At 50.7% G+C, this 19,669-nt stretch overlaps 1 protein-coding gene across 3 annotated transcripts in view; it reads right to left on the bottom strand.

Moving 5' to 3' along the window:
• NR5A2 (nuclear receptor subfamily 5 group A member 2) overlaps positions 1 to 19,669 on the bottom strand; it is a 111,544-nt gene that overhangs the window by 82,261 nt on the left and 9,614 nt on the right. For 2 of the 3 annotated variants that reach the window (XM_072948790.1, XM_072948791.1), the window contains exons 1-4: positions 17,915 to 18,649; positions 13,959 to 14,077; positions 12,280 to 12,421; positions 9,269 to 9,915 (exon numbers count right to left, since the gene is read on the bottom strand). In XM_072948790.1, the coding sequence (XP_072804891.1) occupies positions 9,269 to 9,915; positions 12,280 to 12,421; positions 13,959 to 14,077; positions 17,915 to 17,996 (990 nt within the window). In that variant the 5' untranslated portion in view covers positions 17,997 to 18,649. Of the gene's footprint in view, positions 1 to 9,268; positions 9,916 to 12,279; positions 12,422 to 13,958; positions 14,078 to 17,914; positions 18,650 to 19,669 lie in introns of those variants that run through there. The other variant, XM_072948792.1, reaches the window with a different exon arrangement.

Genomic DNA, 19,669 nt, shown 5'->3' with positions numbered 1-19,669 from the left:
GGCCTTGCGGCCCACGGCTGTTTGGAAACAAGGTAAGTTGCGAAGCCGTCTTTGGGTTGGAGCCACAGGAGCTAATCGTTTTCCCTGCTCAGCTACAGCCTTGTCTCCCGTGCCCTCTGAAGCTGACCTCTTCCCCATCAGAGAACCCCACTGTGGGGGGGGTCCCCTCACCCAGGGGCAGGACCACACGGAAGTCCTACCTCCTGTCCTCGAATGCAGCTCACTCACTCCTACAGTTCATCTGCCCGTTGTTTCCTAGGCCTTCTCCATCCATCCTCCCCCTTACAGGGTTCGGGTACCCTCCCTGGCCCTCCACATTCCACCTGCAGGGAGAGGGCAGATGCCGCGGAGGACGGGGTGAGCCACCGTGCGGTCCCTGGGGCCACACTGCTGTGCGCAGTGATGCCTGCAGGTGCCTCTGGAGAGCCTGAGGTGTCACAAGAGAAGCCACATGAGTGAGAAGAGAAGGGGAGACTGGGCAGATAGGAGAGATGGAGGCGGAGGGGAGTGGAGAAGATAAAGGAAACGATGCAGGAGGTCAGAGAGTCCCCAGAGAAGCCGGCTGGGGCCCAACGCACGGCGGCCTGCGCTTCGCCTGGTGGACGGGAAGGCAGGAATGCAGCGGGAGGTGGGTGTTAAGCACCAGACGGTTAAGAAGGAGCCGGCTGCTGGAAGAGGTGATGCGGTGTTTATCACTGCTCTGGAGTGTGGGTGGTATTCTTGGGTTAGAGATTAATGTCTTTAACGTGAAGAATAGCGTAAATGCCCAATTTCTATGCAGCCATTCTGCAAATGGATGTTGAGCCCTCAAAGATTTGTATGATCTACTTTCCAAGCTGTGGAAGAATAAGTCAGAGCAAAGCCATCCTTCACTTATCCTGGAGAACAGAGAGACCTATTTTGCCTCGCAGGTTCAGAGGGCAAAGTCCTTCAAAAGAGCGTTAAGGAGTGCCACACAGGAGTCATGTTTTCAGTTTTGTCACCCATTACTTGACTTTGTATGACAGAGGACATGGTGTGCAGACAGGGTCTCCCAGACCCTGGGGCCCTGGGGCCCTGACAGCACAGACTTTCTGTGAGATCGGTGGGCAATTTCCGTGCCCCACTGGGTAGACGCAGGCACTGGAGTGAGCGGGACCCTGAGTATTCTCAGCAAACAGGCATGTAACTGCTTCTAGGCAGGCAGACAGACTATTGCGTAGGAACTGATGCTGGCCCGGGAGCGGGGAGGGGGCCTGCCCTAGTGTCCCGAGGGCCACACTGCACCCCACAGCCTCCTTCGGTGGCCCTCTGGTTGCAGCTGGTTTTACCACTTAAGGTTTACAAGCTCCAGAGGCTGCAACCAATGGCCAGCTCCTGGATCTTCTTCAGCTGCAAATTTACAGAACAGGGCGCATTCCAGCTCCTGCAAGGTCTTCCTCCAATTAAAACAGAAAGAAAGAATTTGCATATTCTTGGGCCAATCTAAGAAAGTGCTCCCTGCAGTTTCAGAGTAAGCGAGGTCCTTTAAGACCTCCTGTAAAGCGGTACTGGTCCGAGCAGAGGGAAAAGGCCATTCTAAAGTCCTCTACGGTTTACTGAAGGCTGCCAGATCGGTTCTTCTGCTTTAAGGACACCGTCACCTCGTACGAGCCACGTGACTTGGGGAGGTCAGTCTCTGGGTGTCAGCGCCCTTATCGGCACATTGAAACAAACACGCCCACTGCAAGGGGACTAATCAGTGTTAAATGAGATACACGCAGCAACACAGGTGAAGCACTTCACAATGGTCTGACTCAGTAAAAACTCAATAAATGGCAGCTTTATTACCATTTATTATCCGAACTCTGTAGTCAAGGAAATATGGAAGTGTTTTCTGTTGACCTTGAGTCTTCCCTAAACCCTCACCTACTGAGGTAACTCCACGCCTGGGGGGTAGGTTACCTGCTGGCTTCTTTTTTCTCCCCCACATCTTTCTCGTTCCTGATCCCTACTCACCCCAAACTGATTTAGGTGCCTGGGTTAATTCTGCTGGGACTAACGAATTATTTGACTAAAACAAATGGTTGTTTAAAAACCTAGCTGGCAAACTTTTATTCGTCAGTGAACTCCGCACCCCCAAGGGACCACGGGAAGGGATGGAGGAATGGCGTGGTCTGGAAAGACCAGGTTCTACGACGGCAGAGTCCAGGTCTTTCACTCTCTCCCTCTGGGAAAAAGGAGGCCTTGGCCTGGCCTCACTTCCCAGGGCGGCCCTGAGGGAGCAGACAGGAAAGGCACTGAGGCACCCCGTCCTATAGCAGGAAGAGTGAGCACCCACAGTCAATAACCTATAATGAGAAAGAATGTAAAAAGGAAAAACAAATGTGTGTGCGGCCGAATCACGATGCTGCACACCGAAAACTAACACAACAGTCAATTAGAAAAGAGTGAGCACCCAGAAGGGCGACCTCCCCTCTCTGACCCTGAGCAGAACGAGGAACATGCCCACTTCCCTCCTCCCCTCCTGGTCGTTTCAGACGCCTGACAGTGGCCCAGCCCTTTAACCTGGGCTTCTTGGGTGTGGCCGGCTACCCCCGAGGGCCCCAGAGTCCACCGGATAGCAAAGACATGACTAGGAGCAGGAAGCATACCGGGTGTGTGAAGCAGCAGGCCTCCTGCGAAGCTGTGATCATCGCTCTGACCCAACATCCTGGCGCCCCGGGGCGGGGGGGGGGCTCTGTTTGCATGGAAACTGCCAGCATCTGGCTGCCATGACCCAAGCTTGGGGAAGTGAGCGTCTAGACTGAGTCTGCCATTTGCAGATGCACACACACTGAATAAAGCAAACGTCACACTCCATCAAGGAACACAGGAGGGGGGCAAGCCAGGGGCCCGTCTTCAGCCGCCCACCCAAGAGCAAGCCAGAGCACAGACAGGTACTGGGGGAGAAGAGCCGATCCACCCAGAGGACAGTGACCAAGAAGGCTTTAGAAGGCGGAAAAAGGGATTCCTTACTCAATCACAGACAAGAGGGCAGCAACACCCACACCCCTACGAGCGGGAAGGAGAGACTGCGACTCTTTCTCAACACGTCAGCCAGACCTGGCTTCTGCTTCAGGTCTGCCTGGAAGGCATCACAGCAGATGTGTGACGCCCGAACAGCCCTGAGCCACACAGCCCAACGCACAGAGCCCGGGGGCGGGGAGCGGCCCAGCGACAGAGCGCTGCGCTCAGCACGCCCAAGGTCCTGGGTTCAGCCCCCAGTCCCTCCACCACCATAAATAAATAAATAAATAAAAACAAAGAAACCTAACTACCTCCCTCCCAATAATTGTACCCAAAATAAATGTTTTTTTTAAATAAATAAATAAATACATACATACGTACATACATACATAACAGATACAGAAAACAAACTTACGGTTACCAGGGGGGAAAGGGGCTGGGAAGGGGTAAACCGGGAGCTCGAGATTTGCGGATACTAACGACTATGTACAAAACAGATAAACAAGCTCATACTGCAGAGCACAGGGAACCAATGTTCAGTATCTTGTAGTGACTTATGGTGAAAAAGAACATGAAAACGAACATAAGTACGTTCATGTATGACTGAAGCACTGTGCTGTACACCAGAAACGGACACAGCACTGTACACTGACTATACTTCAATTAAAAAAAATTAGGAGAAAGGAGGAAAAGACATAAAACCTCTGCTCAAAAAGCTTCCGTAGCAGAGCTGAGAAAAGCGCGCGGTCCTCCCACCTCCAGCCCCCTCACTTGGGAGAAAACTGGCTTCAGTACAACTGAATTCCTTTGGCACCAGCTCCCCGAGCCTCTGAGCCCCGTTTTCCACAGAAATGCTGGTTATGTGCTTCAGTCAGGATTAATTTAGAGATGTTCCCCCTTCCTCCTGCGTGTGTCAGAATCCTGCATCGCGGGGAAGCTCTCCCACGTCCATTCCCAGAATCCTCTTAAGACACCTGGTCTCATCAGGAGGTCAGATGGCCCCTCCAGGTTCATCAGCCCCTGAACAAAGCGGGGACGATGTTCTCACTGCGCTCGAGTCTGCGAGATCCTCAGCACCCGGACGAGAGAGAAACAGTGGAAAGGCAGGGTGCTCTCTGCGGCCTGGGACTCGCTCTCATTTCCCCAGACACAAGGGAGAGTCCAGAGTGCAGAGGCCGCCGCGGGCCAGGCTGGGCTTAAAGATTTGAAGGCAGAGCGGATGTCCGACCCACCTCAGAAAACACGGTCAGGTCTGGAAAATGAGTGGCCCATCTGTTGCCCCGTTACAATCGTAAATTCTGCCTATTTTCACAAACGTATATAAAAAAGTAACCCATGCTGACATGCCCGGGACCCAGGACCCAGGACCCAGGACGGAACTTTGTTCAGTGCTTTTAACTGCTCAGCAGAACCCGCGTGGAGACCGACCCAGATCCTCCCCGAGAGGACTGTGCCCAGAGGGAGCGGCACCGGAGAGCTCTGGACCCTCTCCAGGCTCCGAAGTGCTGGCAGGGAGCGGCTGGGCCCTTGGCGACGCCCCAGGGGCCTGCGAGAATTACTGTAGCTTCCTCAAGTGACTCCCTCACTCCCGGGGGCTGGTCTGGGCTCGGAGAAAATCTGCCTCCCTGACGACTTGTGATCTAGTAACGGGGCAATGATGGACTCCTGCTAACTGGAAGGTGTGCTTCCCCTCTCTGGCAGAGACCTGTGTCTTTGGGGGCAAAGGTTACTCGGTGTATTTGTGTGTGTGCCTTGGTGGGTGGGGGGGGGTACCGCTGCTTTGAACCTGAATCAACCCATCCCCTCTGCCACTCAGTGGCTGTAAAATCTCCCACGAGCCTCAGGCCCCGTCTCAGTTTCCGGTCTCTTCTAGATCTGAAAAATCTGTGGTTTCTAGGCAAGGATTATCATTTGATGCAAACGTGCTGTTTGGAAAGCTACCAGCTTCACAGGATTAATTTCATCTTCCCCAGGTCACTATTTTGGATGGAGGTCAGAGTGGTCCCTTAAGGCACACAGGAGAACAAAACCACTGGCTTATACCCGTCCCCTCTCCTTTTCCCCGGTCATCGCCCAGTCTGAAACAGCACGGTTTCTAGGAGTATATTTGCTGTTGTTTTTATTTTTTTATTTTTTGCTGTTTATGTGCTGTTTTTCAAGATGTGAATCTGGGGGCAGTAATTTCCTCCTGCCCATTCCAGTATTTGAGTGGGAAGCAAACTCTTTTTTGCACCTTGTAAATATGTAGAAAAACAAAACAACCCACCAAATTTCCTCTGGCCCTTCTGAGCCCTTAAATAGTAAACATGTGAAATCTGTGTTCCTTCTTTTATCCGCGGGGAGAGTGTAGCTTGTCCTGGGAGAGGGAGCGAGGGGTCACTTGCAAAACTGCCTTATCCTGTTACCCTCCGGGAGCAGATACGGGACTTTTCATCTTGGGGTTGAAGAGGTGCAGGCAACCTGCCCTCCAAGTCTCTCTCTTCGTGGCTCATTGGTGGTGACGTTAACAAGACAAAGACACACGTTTAAAAGGGCACATTCGTCTCCACAAATGATATTTTAAAACCACAACTTTTTCAAGAAGAGGGTGCGAGGCCTGGGCTACAGGCTTTGGGGGTGACTCGGAGGCCAGGCCAGGAGGGAGAGGCCTTTGCCAGATGTTCCCAGCGGCGGCAGGTAGACAGCGCCCAGTGGACGGCCCGCAAAACCCTCCCCAGAGCAATGAGTCTTGGACTGCTGGTCACAGACCTCATTAGTGGGTCGTGAAATCAATTTAGTGGGTCATGACTGGAAATTTTTAAAAAACTTGAAATAAATTAAACTAAAGCAGAATAGAATAGGAACTATCGGAGTGCACGGCGTGAACAAGGTCAGGTACCGTCTGGCGGAGCTGTGGTTCAGGGGGTGTGTGTGCGTGCGTGTGTGTGGTGTTTGGGTAGAATTTATTTCTTACTGCAGGTCTTGGTGGAAAAGTTTGAAAGCCTGTGCCCTGGAGAAACACACGCCAACACACAAGTCTCGGTGCTGCCTTCGAATGCCTTGGCCTGGTTTTCGCAGGGTAAACTTATCAACAAAGGAAAAGGAATTCTTCCAAAGCAAATGGTCACCTCACAACTCTACATTTAAACGGTCCCTAGGTTATTCTGAATTCCACTTTTCCTTCTCTGAAAAATACTTACACGGAATCACTCTCTCCGCCGAAGCCCAAACTGTGAAGTGGTCCAGTCTGTCCTTCTTTCCCCTGGGGCACCTCCCGCCCCTCATCGGGGCCCCCAGGGTATCCTCGTTCCTTCTCCAAAGCAGATGCTCATGCAAGACCGACAAATGCATTAACCAACCGCATAAACGCTGACGATGCGCTGATAGGTCCCGTTCCCAAAGGCAGTTATATTTTAGCCAAATATGAAATCACATGCCCTATAAAAGAATCTCATACAATTTAACTACAGGGAAAGGAAAAGAGACACTTGGAGAGAATGCTTTCCTAGCACCCTCAGAGTCTTACCTGTGGCTCTGTACTGATTTCATAACCTTTTCTGTTTTTACATTTTCTATGCATTTGTCTTTTTTGGAGGGAGAGGGTTGTGATTAGATTTATCTTTTCTTTTTTTTTTTTAATGGAGGTACTGGGGATTGAACCCAAGACCCTGTGAATGCTAAGCCCTGCTCTATGCCTGAGCTACACCCTCCCCCACCCCGTCATTTGTGGAACAACTTCAGCGGTCTTTTTTTTTTTTCCAATAGACATTAATGACGTTGTTTTATCATAAAATCTCTGAGAGAACATATTTTGCCTTACTCAACTTTGTATCTATCTTACAGCCAACTGACTGCCTGGCAAATTTTAAGTCCTCAACTGGCAGCAGTTAACGACTATTAGACAATTTTACTACTCTGTATAACACACGTGGTGAGGTTGTAACACATGGCGAACTATTAAGAGGTGCCAGCCCCAGTGTTCACAGCAGCACTATTTATAACAGCCAAGACATGGAAACAGCCTAAGCGTCCACTGACAGACGACTGGATAGAGAGGTCATGGTGTATTTATACAATGGAATACTACTCAGCTATAAAAAATGATAAAATAATGCCATTTGCAGCAACACAGATGGCTCTGGAGAATGTCATTCCAAGTGAAGTAAGCCAGAAGGAGAAAGAAAAACACCATATGATATCACTCATATGTGGAATCTAAAAACAAAAGACAAATGAACTTATATGTAAAACAGAAACAGACTCACAGACATAGAATACAGACTTGTGGCTGCCGGAGGGATGGAAGGTCTAAACTAGGAGTTCAAGATTTGCAGATACTGACTGGTATACATAGAATAGAAAAACAAGTTTATACTGTAGAGCACAGGGAACTATATTTAATATCTTGTAATAGCTCAGAGTGAAAAAGAATTTGAAAACGAATATATCTATATTCATGTATGACTGAAGAATTGTGCTGCACACCAGAAATTGACACAACTGACTATACCTCAATTAAAAAAAAAAAGAGTACAGGTGCCTGTTTTTTTCCTGAATGTAAGAGTATTGCAGAAAGCTTCCACACACTTATCCTGAAACATTAACAACAATGTTAAAATAGCACTGACCTGCCCAGCATATTACACATGCCAGGCTCCCGGATGAGATGCTTTGCCCCCATAGTTTCCTTTATTCCTCAAAAAATGTCCTCAATAGAAGTATTTATCCCCCATATGCCCCCAGCTCCCCACAAACACCCCACGAAGCTGAGAAAACTGAGGCTCAGAGACTGCCCGCCTGCGCAGTTATTAAACAGCAAAGATCGGATCCGAATCAGCCCCTCTGACTCTGAGGTCGTGCTTTCCCACCCGTAGGTCCCCTGTCGGTTGGGTCTAAAATGATCACCTTCATCTTCAAATCCCGCACCTGTTCTCTCCAGGACAAAGCTGTGAGCCTAACAGCAGCAGCACAGCTTTGTCGGCTTTGTTTTCAGTGACCGGCGCCCGAATGTCCCGGAGGCCGCCCACACTCAGGCCTGGCCTGACGGCTAAGGCAGTAGACTCTGCTGGCCTCCCATCATCTCCACGGTGGGCCGTCCTTCCACGCAGGACAAAGGCCCAGAGAGCAGGGCTGCACCGCCTGCAGGCCTCACAGCGGGCTGGTGGGGGCCTAGTGACTGATCAGGATCCATTCAGGTAACTTCTGCTTCCGTGACAAATCACAGTGCAGAGTGAAGTCGGCCATGGAAAGCACTGGTTCCATTTGCACCTGGCTTCCAGTCCCCAGCCAGTCCACACACACTGCTTTAAACAGAGACCTTTACATCAGAAGTCTGCTGTGCACTGTCCTCTGGGGTTCTTACATCTCCCCCAACAGTAAAAGGAAGAAGCTGATTTGGGAACAGGTAAGACTTCGACATCAAATCCAGGATTCATTTTTGTTTTTTAAAATCGAGAACGAAACCACTGACCACCGAGTGCGGCCTGCTGGTGATTCTCAGATCCCGAACTTCTCTATAACTTCCCCATATTAATTCAGTCTTAAGTTTCAGGAAATAAAATAATTACGGAGTTAAACACAGATCTTGTACAAACAAGTACTGTGTTTACAATGTACCAATCCATTAAAATCAGCGACAGGCATAGATTATGAGCACTAAAACGCAGCCAGGCAGACCAGCTCTCACCGGCGGCCCCCCCACCCCATCCGATGACGGTAAACATCCTATTGGAATCTGCTCCCAAAACAAAGGCTTTCCAGAACTAACTAACTAACGTCAAGATAAACAGGTAGTAAATACCGACTGCATGCTACTAACCACTGGTATCATTTGCATTCTTTAGCGTCTAAACACAAGGAAAGGTTGGCATTCTTTTCTCCTAAACTGGCACCACTCTAATCTAGCTCTTAATTTGGTATTTTTTTAAAGTTTACTAGGTGCTGTTTCACTCTGGCTTAAATTTTTTCGATAAGCCACCAAGGTGAGGGGAGTCAGTAAAGACATTCGGCTATTCAGAAAAAAACAGCCTACTCAGTTTCCTCCATTTTACACTTAACGCCACACCCCCACATGGAGAACTCTGTAGATAAAAGCCCCAGAAAGTGAGGCTGCCGCGGTCCTGAGGTCAAGGGCGCAAGACATCACACGAAGGAAAGGAAGGAAAGTGGGTTTTCAGGTCCACGGCCGAACCCCGCGGCGCAGGCGCGGCGCCCTCGACGCAGGCGCGGGGCCCGTGGGGCAGGCGCGGCGCCCTCGACGCAGGCGCGGGGCCCACGGCGCAGGCGCGCGGCGCCCGGCGCCCGGCGCCCGCGGCGCACGTACCTTGAGCTCCCGGAAGAAGACGCTGCTGCGGGCCCACTCCACGATGGTGAAGAGCGTCTGGTCGGCCATCTTGCACATGAGCCCGAACGTGCTGAGCCGCTCGTGCCTGCCGCGGCCCGCCTGCTCCTGCTGCAGGTAGGCTGCGATCTTGGCCTGGACCTGGGGCTCCTCGGGCTCGCACTTGAGCAGCTCCAGGATGAGGTGCGGGACGCTGGCCGGGGAGCTGGTCTGGTAGCCGTCCACGTAGGAGTAGCCCAGCACGGACTCGGGCGAGCTGCCGTAGGGGTCGGGGTACTCGGACTTGATGGCCCGGCTGGGGAAGTGGCCGTACGGCGGGTAGCCCTGCAGGCTGCCGTGCGGCGGCATGGTCATGCTGATGGGCGACGTGACGAAGGGGCTTCTGTCGAAGTCTGTGGGAGGCAAGGCAGCGTGGCTCAGAGGCAGGCCTTTGGAGGCCGAGTGGATGTTCTGGATCGCAGACGAGATGCCCAGCTCCGAGGGCATAGCTTGGATCACCTGGGACATGGCTTCCAGCTTGAGTCCGTTGGCTCGGATGAGGGCCTTTTTCTGCTGCTTCAGGGCTCTGTCCCTCTTGTACATGGGCCCAAACTTATTCCTGCCGCCGCGCATTCGGTCGGCCCTGACCGCTGTCGGGGCAGAAACAGGAATTGAGGGGGTAAGTAAGAGGTTGATCATTAGCATTCTCCAGATCTTTATTCTGTTTAATTTTTTTAAACTTCTTTTATTTGGGTGGAAGTTTGCTTTTTTTTGTTTTAGGGGAAGGTAATTAGGTTCATTTATTATTAATTAGGTAATTAGTTGTATTTATTTATTTTAAATTTTATTTATTTATTTGAGGGGAGGTCATTAGGTCTGTTTATTTTTAAATGGAGATACGGGGACTGAACCCAGGACCTCGTGCATGCGAAGCACACCCTCTACCACTGAGCTATACACCCTCCCCATCCCGAGGTATTTAGAAAGGCTGAAAATTGATCAGAAGTGGTTGGTGGGTGGTTGTTTTCATTACAATAACCCACAAAGATTCCCCAAAAAAGCCATGTCCTCTTTATTTATGAATTCTTTCCTCCAAGTGTGTTTGTCATTAAAAAAATATTTTGGATACAAAGGGACATTAACCCTTTGGTGAACTGACGAGATTTCTTAACTATTGATACACACAGGGGAGGTTTTGTACTGATAAAGTATCAAGTATTATGCCAGCTGTGTTGTGATTCTCTGTATGGAAACTCACACTGCTAAAAGGGAGAACAGAGCAGAGTCAAATAACCTGTTTCTGGGTTCTGTTGTGCCTGTGAACATCTCCCTCACTCACTGCAGAAGGGCTGGGCACACGCTCTTAGAAAATCACCCTCAACTGGACTCTGTGAGCACACATCTGAGACCTACCAGTTACTGTTTTTAATTCTAGTGGAACTGGACAGAATTTAAAGCAGATTCATTTCAGAAGCTGTCAAAACGGCCCACCATCTCAACACGGTCTGGCATGTGGGGCCATGTCTCGTAATTTAGTTAGCATAGTGGCCAATGGCAATGAGACAGGAGCCGGAGACCCCTGAGAGCCTGTGATATGTTGAAATTACTGGAGGTGAAGTTTTTGAACTTTTTATCTTAGGATTAGTATCACATTAAAAATTTATTGTGAAGGGTATCCAGAATACTGCACAAGACAATAGAGTTTTTCATCTGGATGATAATTTATTGAATGAGCAATTGTTTCATATCCCTGTCAAGGAGGTCTAAGTATGCACCACCACAAGTGACTTATAGTTAAGAAAGTGTACTGTTGGAAAAAAAAAAGACTCAAATGACATCATATGCTTATCTTCTGAGTCTCCTACTAGAGTAAGCATGTACCACACTGCTTTGCAGTTTAGAAAATAATACAGGGATTGGTAATAAATTAATAAGCATCAATTAATTCCTTTCTCAGTCTTGTCTTAAAAGCAACACTGACTTAACAGTCTTCTTGATAACCAAAGTGGCTACTTCTCTGGGAAGCAGTCTATCAGCAATGCAGCAGGTTTATTTGAAACTTTTTGAGTGTTCCTTTCAAGGCTGAGTGCCACACAAACAGAAAAGCCCCAGACAACTAGCTTGTGCCTCATTCATCGAATAGCATGCACTGTGCATCTGGTGCACGTTGGTGATACGTACCCCTTCCTACTACTTTCTTTGCAGTATATATTTAATCTTTGGAAAGTCAGTAGGTCAGAGGCTGAAAAACAGCAACACACCATGATAGTCCACGAACGACAAATTATTTACAGTGGTCACCTGTTAACTTTCTGTACGTCGTAAATGCAGGGTCTACTTTTTCAACATAAAGTTTAATGTGACTTTTGGGGAACCATTCTTGTCAAACCAACACTACCGATTTAATAGTTCATTATTTTTCACGTTTCCGGCTTCTCACATTTTTTTTATTTTGCAGACTCAGTCATCATCTTAAAGAAATGTGCTTTTCCACACTATCAAAATTGATACTCTACATGAGAAACTCCTTTTTTATAATTAAAAGCTTTAATTCTTGCTCTGGAGTCATGAATCTAGTAGTTACAATTATGACAGGCGCACTCTTGTAAAAGGATTAAAAACACACTGTTACCAGGGCGTCCTGCTCTGGAGACTTAAAGGATTTTTAAAAATATTTTCACAAATTATTTGTATTTGTTCTCAGTTGAATCACTTTGGTCCTGCTTTCATTTAACCTGTCCTTTCATCTAACCTAAGAAATATATCTGCCCCTCAAACCAAAACAGAGGTGGGGGAGGGGAAAGCCTGGTATTAACAATTTTTTCCTAGTAGATTTCACCAGTGTTTAAATGAAACTCAGGCTATTCTGCTGACAAAACATAAAATGATCTTACATTCCTGTCAATAGTGTTAAAAGACTAGAAAAATACTGTTACCATGTTATAAGTACAGTGTTGTTTTAAATCCTGTGTCCTTGGAGACTTAACAGGCAGTAGTCTTTAGAAGAAACTTACCTTCTAGCTTCATTCCAACACTTAGACATTTTTGAAATCGACAGTAAGGACAACGTTTTCTCTGTGTTTTGTCAATTTGGCAGTTCTGGTTTTCTATACACGTGTACCTTTTATTGTTTTGGACGGTTCGCTTAAAAAAGCCCTATAAGAGAAAAACAGCGAGACATGTTACAAACCTAGCACCCGTCTCTTCTATTGTTTCATTTTAAGGAAATCACCAGTAAATCTTTTCATTGCGCCATTTGAGACCTTCTGTGGTTCTGTGGTGTGTTTCACTTCTAACAAGATCAGCCCTCTCGAGCAGCGCCAGGCCGTGCTGGAGGTTTTCCTGGCATCAGAGTTCTGTCTCTCAAGAATCACATCAAATCTTGGGGAGATTTGGCTACACAGCATTTCATATCAACATTCAGAGAAAAACACTTTCTATGTTGACCAGTAATTTTTTTGGAAAAAAAAAAGTTTTCCTATTAACCTTCCTATTCCAGGTGAAGCACTCTTAGAGAGCTGCATTGTTTTTAAGCAGCCCGATACGAGTTCAGTGGCAAACTACTGTAAAATACCAGTGGAAAAATGGAATAGCAAAAACCTCAGATTTTTTAAAATAAATGTCAACATTAGATAGTGAAAAGCAAAAGGATTTAAAGAATAAAACGGGAAAATATTTGTAATTCCACTGGAATACATTCAAGTTGGGGAACTGTGTAAAAAAAAAAAGGTGCAACTAATTGGGAAAGAAAAAATAATGTATAGCAGAGAGTTGAAATTTAGCAGAGTGTATGCCTTCCTTATATTTCATGCAAAAGAATTAATCAAATATAAAATCTGTAGCTTTATAACATAGTAACAAGTTGGATGGTGTTTTCTTTACATTTGTCCTACTGGCCACAAAGTGAAACCATCTTACTTTGTTATAGAGAAAAAGGGGATTTTCCTGGCAGTGGTTTAAGTAATTGTACTGAGTTTTCTACTTTTAAAAATGTTAAACAATAGGGAGTATCAAGTTTACCAGGAATATACAAAAAAGGCCTGAGATAAATCCTTAATGTATAGTTGACATTGTTAGTGGCAATATAGTACATGTGACACATTACAATTTCTTGCATTTAAACAGGTCATGTAATATACTTATGAAACCTATTTTTATAAACTTAAGGTCTGGTTTCTTATTCTTTGTGATATAAATTTCAAAACATCTTAAAATTATTTTTGGAATAAATCAGGATGAAATCCCGCAGTTGAGAATTTAGACTTTTATGTCCGTGGATAAAAAATGTTTAGACGTGCAGCACAGAAGACTCTGAAGTTAAAATGTATTTGGGAAATACTTTGTCATCCTCCCCCTTGAGAACAACGATGCTTTAAATATATATAAGTCAAGCAAAATCAATATTTTGGACTGTTAGCAATAGAAGTCTTTCTACAGCTACATCACTTTACCACAATAAACTATTTTAAAGCCATGAGACTGGCAAAGTTTTCTAAACAGCATAAATTTCTTTGCCTTGGGAATTAAATCAGACACATATTTCTAAGAATCATCTCCCTGAGACTAACTCTCTCCCTCTCTCATTTTTAATTGAGTCCAAAAAAGACAGCCTACATTTAGCTGTAAGAAGTAACCCAACAGTTTACTTTGCTTTTGGACATTGTATTTTGCGGGTAGCAACGTAGAAGCAAACCTTGCAGCTTTCACAGGTGAGGAGCCCATAATGGTACCCAGACACTTTGTCTCCACACACCGGGCAGAGCTCTTCCAGATCTTCATCATAGGAGTAATTCACCATTTTAAACTGAGACACTGAAACAAGAAATGCAGGCACATGTCCAGTTAATTTACTCATTAGGTTTTAATCCTGCAATCAGAAGTATTGTGGTCATTGGGGGGCAAACATCACCAGGTAAAATATAAAATAAAAATGTTTGACCCAAGTGTACGGAAGAGAGCTATTCTTACACAGTGAAAGTAAAACATCTTTGGGCATCAATGAACATGCACTTTCTATTATTTTAATTTTAAAATAATTCCAGTTTCTATTGTTAAAAATCTTTTAAGCTGACCCATCGAACACAAGCCTCCTAACTCTATAGAGCAACAAATCAGAATAGAAACATGAATTGCATAAAGAACCCAACTTAGAATTCCCTTTAAAGCTCCTCCATGCTCAAGTTCCAAAACATCACCTTTGCCTAAGGGAGAGAAAGGAACACAGGCGTTCTCCTCCCACTCTTGAGGTGAGCTGGCTCCAGCTCTAAGGATGCCCTGGGGATAGCAACACAGATTTGCAAACACTTGATGGAGGAATGGAAGCCCCAAAACCTGCTTCTCTGCGGCCCCCTGCAACCCCAGCCTGCAGCTCCCAACGTTCAGATTAGATTAATCGAAACATTCAGTTCCGTATTGATAGGGCTCCTGAGTACTTTCATCTCCACACTTTTGAAAATCTGTAAAAATAAAAAGGAAAAGGGGAGGATGCCCGGCCGGAAAACAAACAAACAAAAACAAAAGGAAAAGAAAAAAAAAGATACACATGAGGGTTTGGTTTCCTCGCAAACTATTGAAGTTCCTTAATGAACTTCACATGTTTCTGATCATCATTGCAAAATATAAACACCTTGAGTTCGCCCTGTTCAAGTTAAACAGAAATCAGGCCGCGGCTGCGCGCGGCTCCCTGCAGGGATCGGGTAACCGCCTTCCTCCGGACACAGCCCCTCGAAGGCGTCTTCGCAGCTCAAGTTCGGATGAACTGCCCAGGAGGAGCCGTGGCCAGGAGACCCCAGATAATACCTGGTCTGGTGCCTCCCAGAGACTCGGTCCACGCGGGTCAGGGCTCGGAGCGCGCGCGGCGGGGTCGGACGGCACAGATCCGCGCAGCCCGGCCGCCGCCCGAACCCTCCGGGCACCTCCGTGAAACTCCGGGGCGCAGTCGCCTCTCGCCCCTTGCTCAACTTTCGGCTACACACAGGCGCACAAACGCCAAGTCAAGTTTGTTTTAAGTTAATCAGTGGCGTTTGCGGGGGGCGGGGCGGGGGGATGGGGGAAGCCCAGGGCCGGGCAGAAGTTTCCTCTGATTTGTTTACCGAAAAGGAAAGGGAGAAAGAGCCCCCACTCCATCCCCAAAGTACCCGGCCACTCTGTCACCACATTGGCTGCCTTGCCGACGATTTCCTTGCTAAAGGTTTTCTTTACGGATTATGGGGGCCTCTGGACACGGCCTTCGGGGTGGGGGTCACTTGCAGCGCTCCTCGGCTGAGGGCCCAGCCCTGGCCCGCAGAGTGGGGCCAGCTCTCCCGGAGACACGGAGCCCTGGGCTGGGGCAGAAATCGGAGTGAGTGAGCCAGAGTTGTGGGATTCGAGGGTCGGGGGGTGGAGGTGGAGAGCTCCTGGGAAAAGATGTTCCAGCAGAGGCAGGCCCCTGGGCTCCGTGAAATAGAAATAAAGAGATGCCTGCCCGAGTCCCAGCCCTGAGGGGTCCGAGATGGGGTTCGGGGAACCTGGGGGCTTGGGAGAGGCTGAGGGTTCCAGAAGTTTGTAACCCCATCCCTCCTAAAGCTGTGACTGTTGTCTTGAGGCACATTTTAGGGACAGGAAAAAAGTGTGCTTGACTAAGTGTTCTTTCCTACCTCCCCCTTTCCCCAACGAAGTCAGCTCTAACTCCGCACCCGAGGGGTCCACAGGGGCGACCGTTCACAGGGAAGCCGTGCGTGCCTCGGGGATCCAACACTGAAGAGACCGAGGCTGGGGACCCTCTTGGAAAATTCAAAGACAGACGCCGACACCGACGCCACTGTGCGAGACTGGGGCGTCCTGCTGTCTCCCAGGGGCTATAACCCAAGTCAGCGTTTGGGGAACCGAATCCGTAGGGGATTGAGACAGTAGAGGAGACCGTGCGGCCTTGGAAAGCTAAGGCCGCAGCAGCACGCGGAGAAGTTCCCCCGACTGTCCTGGAACCCAGGAGCTTGGGAGTGGGGTCCCCGTCCCCAGGGGCTCCTCTCGAGCCACAAGCTGCGTGGCCTGGAGGAAGCAGCGCCTGGGCGCTTCCCACGCCGCTTCCCACCCTCGCCTGAGCAAGCGGCCGGCGGCTTCTCCGAGCCCTGGGCACCAGGGAAAGCCACCGTTCTGCTTTGGGGCGGTAGGTGGTGTCAACAATACTCCTCTCGGATTTTACGAAAAAAATACTGCACTGGCATTTCCCTCCCACCTTCCCCCAGACCCTTACTCTGGCCTCTCCCACCTCCTGCTCCAGCTTCTCCCGCACGTTTTTTCCCCGAGTCGCTCAGAAACGCGCGCGCTGTAAGGAGAAACTTTCCTTTGGAACCAAGGATCTCGCCGGCCTCAAGGGAGCCCAAAGGAGAGGCTTTCTCGGCACTTGTCCAAAGAGGGTCCCGTTGCAGCTCCGCGTCCCCTAGGCTCCCTTTCGCGCAGTCCCAGGTGAGAGCGGAAAAGCCTCTTTGGGTCAACCGGGTTCCCCCGGCAGCCAACCCACGAGTTAGACTCGGGCCTCGGCCCCAGAGGACTTGCACGGCCCTCCCTAGAGGCTTGGAGAGACTCCGGGTCCCAAGAGGAGTCCCACCCGCAGGACGCACGCCTTCCCGCCGCCCCCTCTGCCCTGTGCAGCCGGGCGACCTCAGGCCCCGGCCCAGCGCCGCGGGCGCACCGCCTCTCCCGCACTGCCGCCGCGTGCACCAGACCTGAACTCTGCTCTCCACGCCTCCCCGGCCCTTTCAAGTTCGCTCAAGGGGATGGCAGGAAGCGTTCCGGGATCAGAGGCCCGCCTGCCCGCACATCCTGCGCGCTGGAAGGGGTGAGGAGGGAAGAGCGCCGGTGACTTTTCCTAGCATTGTTCCCACCCCGGCCCAGAGCAACTGCGATAAACTTCTGAAAGGCTTAAGAGGCCCAGATCTAGAGTCTCTTATTTTGTTATGCGGGCGAAAATCTAGCCTGAGGGATTTGCTTTTGTTGTTCCCGTTAGCAATCGAGAGCTGGGAAAAACAAATCGGACTTCAGATCCCCAGCTCTCAGACAGGAGAGGAATGGAGCAAAACGGCGCCCCCGCCCTGCACTCACCGCGCAGGGCCCAGCCGCAGGATGGGCTGGGGGTAACTCTGGTTCTCTCCAGTCCTTCCTGAGGGTATCAAGTGGTGCCAACTGGAGCCGGTTCCCAGTGCGCGCCTGGGCTTTGGGATGCCCACCAGTTCTAACACGGCTTAGCCAGCTTTCCCCGAGGTAGAGGGTCCCTCCTCCACTCAAGAGCACTGGTTCCAGCTCCCACCGGTTCCAACGATGGGGAACCTGCTCGGGTTTCCAGGGAGACAGTCCATTTCTCCGAATGCTCTTACTATTATAAAGCATCTCTAGCCTGAAACTACCCCGCTCTGGTATCTAAAAAGCTCAAAGTTTCTCTTAATTAGAAGCGGCCAATTAGGCATTGCTTGGAAAATCTCCACCCAGCATTGTTCAAGAGCCATAAACTTTTATGCCTATCTCTGGGGAGGGGGGCTGCCGCCCGCGCGCGCACTGCCTCGCAGTCCCGCAGCGGCAAGCGTCCAGCCCCGCGCGGAACGGGCGGCTGCAGCCCGCAGGGTAAGCCCGGGGCGGGAGAGCCGCGGGACGCGAGCGCCGCGAGCGCCTCCTTACCTTGCATGTTTTCCGGCATCTGCCCCTGTTCCCCATGCGACCGAGCCAGTCCCAGGGCTTCCGTCTCCACTTTGGGCAGCATGACAAGGCGGCCGCGGGCCGGGGTAGGGGGTCCGTGTCGGTCCGGAAGCCCAGCACCCGGACACGGGCGGCACAGATTCAACTCCGGAGGGAAGAAGGAGGGGGCGGCCGGCTGGCTGCTCCCTCGCCCGCTCTCTGGAGCGCGCCTCCGCCGCCTCCGGGGCTGCGCTCAAGACCCCGAGTCCCGTCCAGTCTCGCAGCGCCCGAGCCGCGGCGAGGAGGAGGAGGAAGCGGGCTGAGAGCGAAGACCGCGTCCGGGCGCCAAGGTCGGGCTCGGCGAGGCCGCAGCTGCCCGGGGCGCGGATGCGCGGACGGCCGGGCTCCCGGCGCGCAGAGGAGGCGGCGGTCGAGCTGCTGTCCTGCCGCCGCCGCCGCCGCCGCCGCGGCGGTGCCGGTGCCGCTGCTCCCGGACGGCTCGGCGCGGGCGACCCCCGCCCTCCCTCCGCCGCGCTCCGCTCGGAAGCGGCAGGGTCTCAGTCTCGCGCGCTCTCTGGCCTCACTCTCCTCTCCGCCCCTTCCCCGTCTCCGCTTCCCTCCGCTCGCTGCAAGCGCTGAGTTAAGAAGTTCCAGCCTCCCTCTGCTGCTTCGTCTGCCGGCGCCTGACGGAGAGCAGTCCTCTCCAGCTCCGAGGGCGCCCGGGGAGGAAGGGGGAGGAAGAGGAGGAGAAGGGAGGTAAGTAGGGCCGGGGTAAGGGGAAGGCTGGGAAGAGGGGTGATGACAGTGAATGGGGACGCGGGTTCCGGGCTCGGGTCGGACACCAGACGCCAGCCAATGAGGACGAGGCGCAGGCTCCGGTCCCCTCGCCTGCCCCAACCTCTTCACCCCGCCTCGCCCCCTCCCACCCCTCTCTGGCCCGGGGCGGGGGATGCGAGCGCGGCGGGGCTTACAGCGGGCGAGAGGCGACCTCTGTCTGAACGCGGCGGCCAAGGAGGGGAAGCTGGTGCGGAGACTGCGGCTCGCGCAGGGGAAGCCAGCGGGACGGGGGTGGGAGTGGGGATGGGCGCGCCCCCGGTGTGCGTCGGTGAGGGGCAGCACGAAGAGTTAAACACACATTAAAACAACCTAGAAAAGAGGAGCTAACCTGCTCTCAAGGGTGTCTCCACCTCACTCCTCTCGGCACTCAGCCCCCGCGACCCCGGGAGCGGCCGAGCTCGAAGCGCGGCTCACCTGCTCCCCCGGGGGGTACGGGGGCAGCCGTGTGGCCGCAAGTTCCCTCACTTGTTGGGAATTGGAACAGCTAACCCCGTTTCCCCACCCTTCCCCAGTGCCTGGGCTCACTTATATGCACCATCCCCTTCCTCGAGCCCAAGATTATCTTGGCGGCGGACTTCCTAAGTTTGCGTGAACTGCGTTTTCATTTAGAATGCGGAGATGCGTCTGGGCTTTCCTTTTTTCATTCTGGTCTCTTGGGTGGGACCAGCCACATGAGGCCCAGAGGGCCGGCACTTTAAAAAGTTTTAAAGAACCATCTGTTATGCAAGCTTTTCAGCCACCAGCGCAGCCCCACCTTCTAAGTTTTCAGATCTCATCCCAGCAAGATGAAAACATCTCCCCAGCCTCCCGACTGCACGCGAAATGCCTTATATTCAGTGTCTGCTGTGCGGCCTGGCGATTATCAGAGTCCACCCACAAGGGGCTGAATTTGAATCTCAAAAGCTCTGAATTTATTCTATT

Source organism: Vicugna pacos, chromosome 23 (assembly GCF_048564905.1).
Source record: "Vicugna pacos chromosome 23, VicPac4, whole genome shotgun sequence".
NCBI classification, from domain to species: Eukaryota; Metazoa; Chordata; class Mammalia; order Artiodactyla; family Camelidae; genus Vicugna; species Vicugna pacos.
Note: the sequence above shows the minus strand (reverse complement) of the source record. Positions and strands in the feature narration are given on the sequence as shown.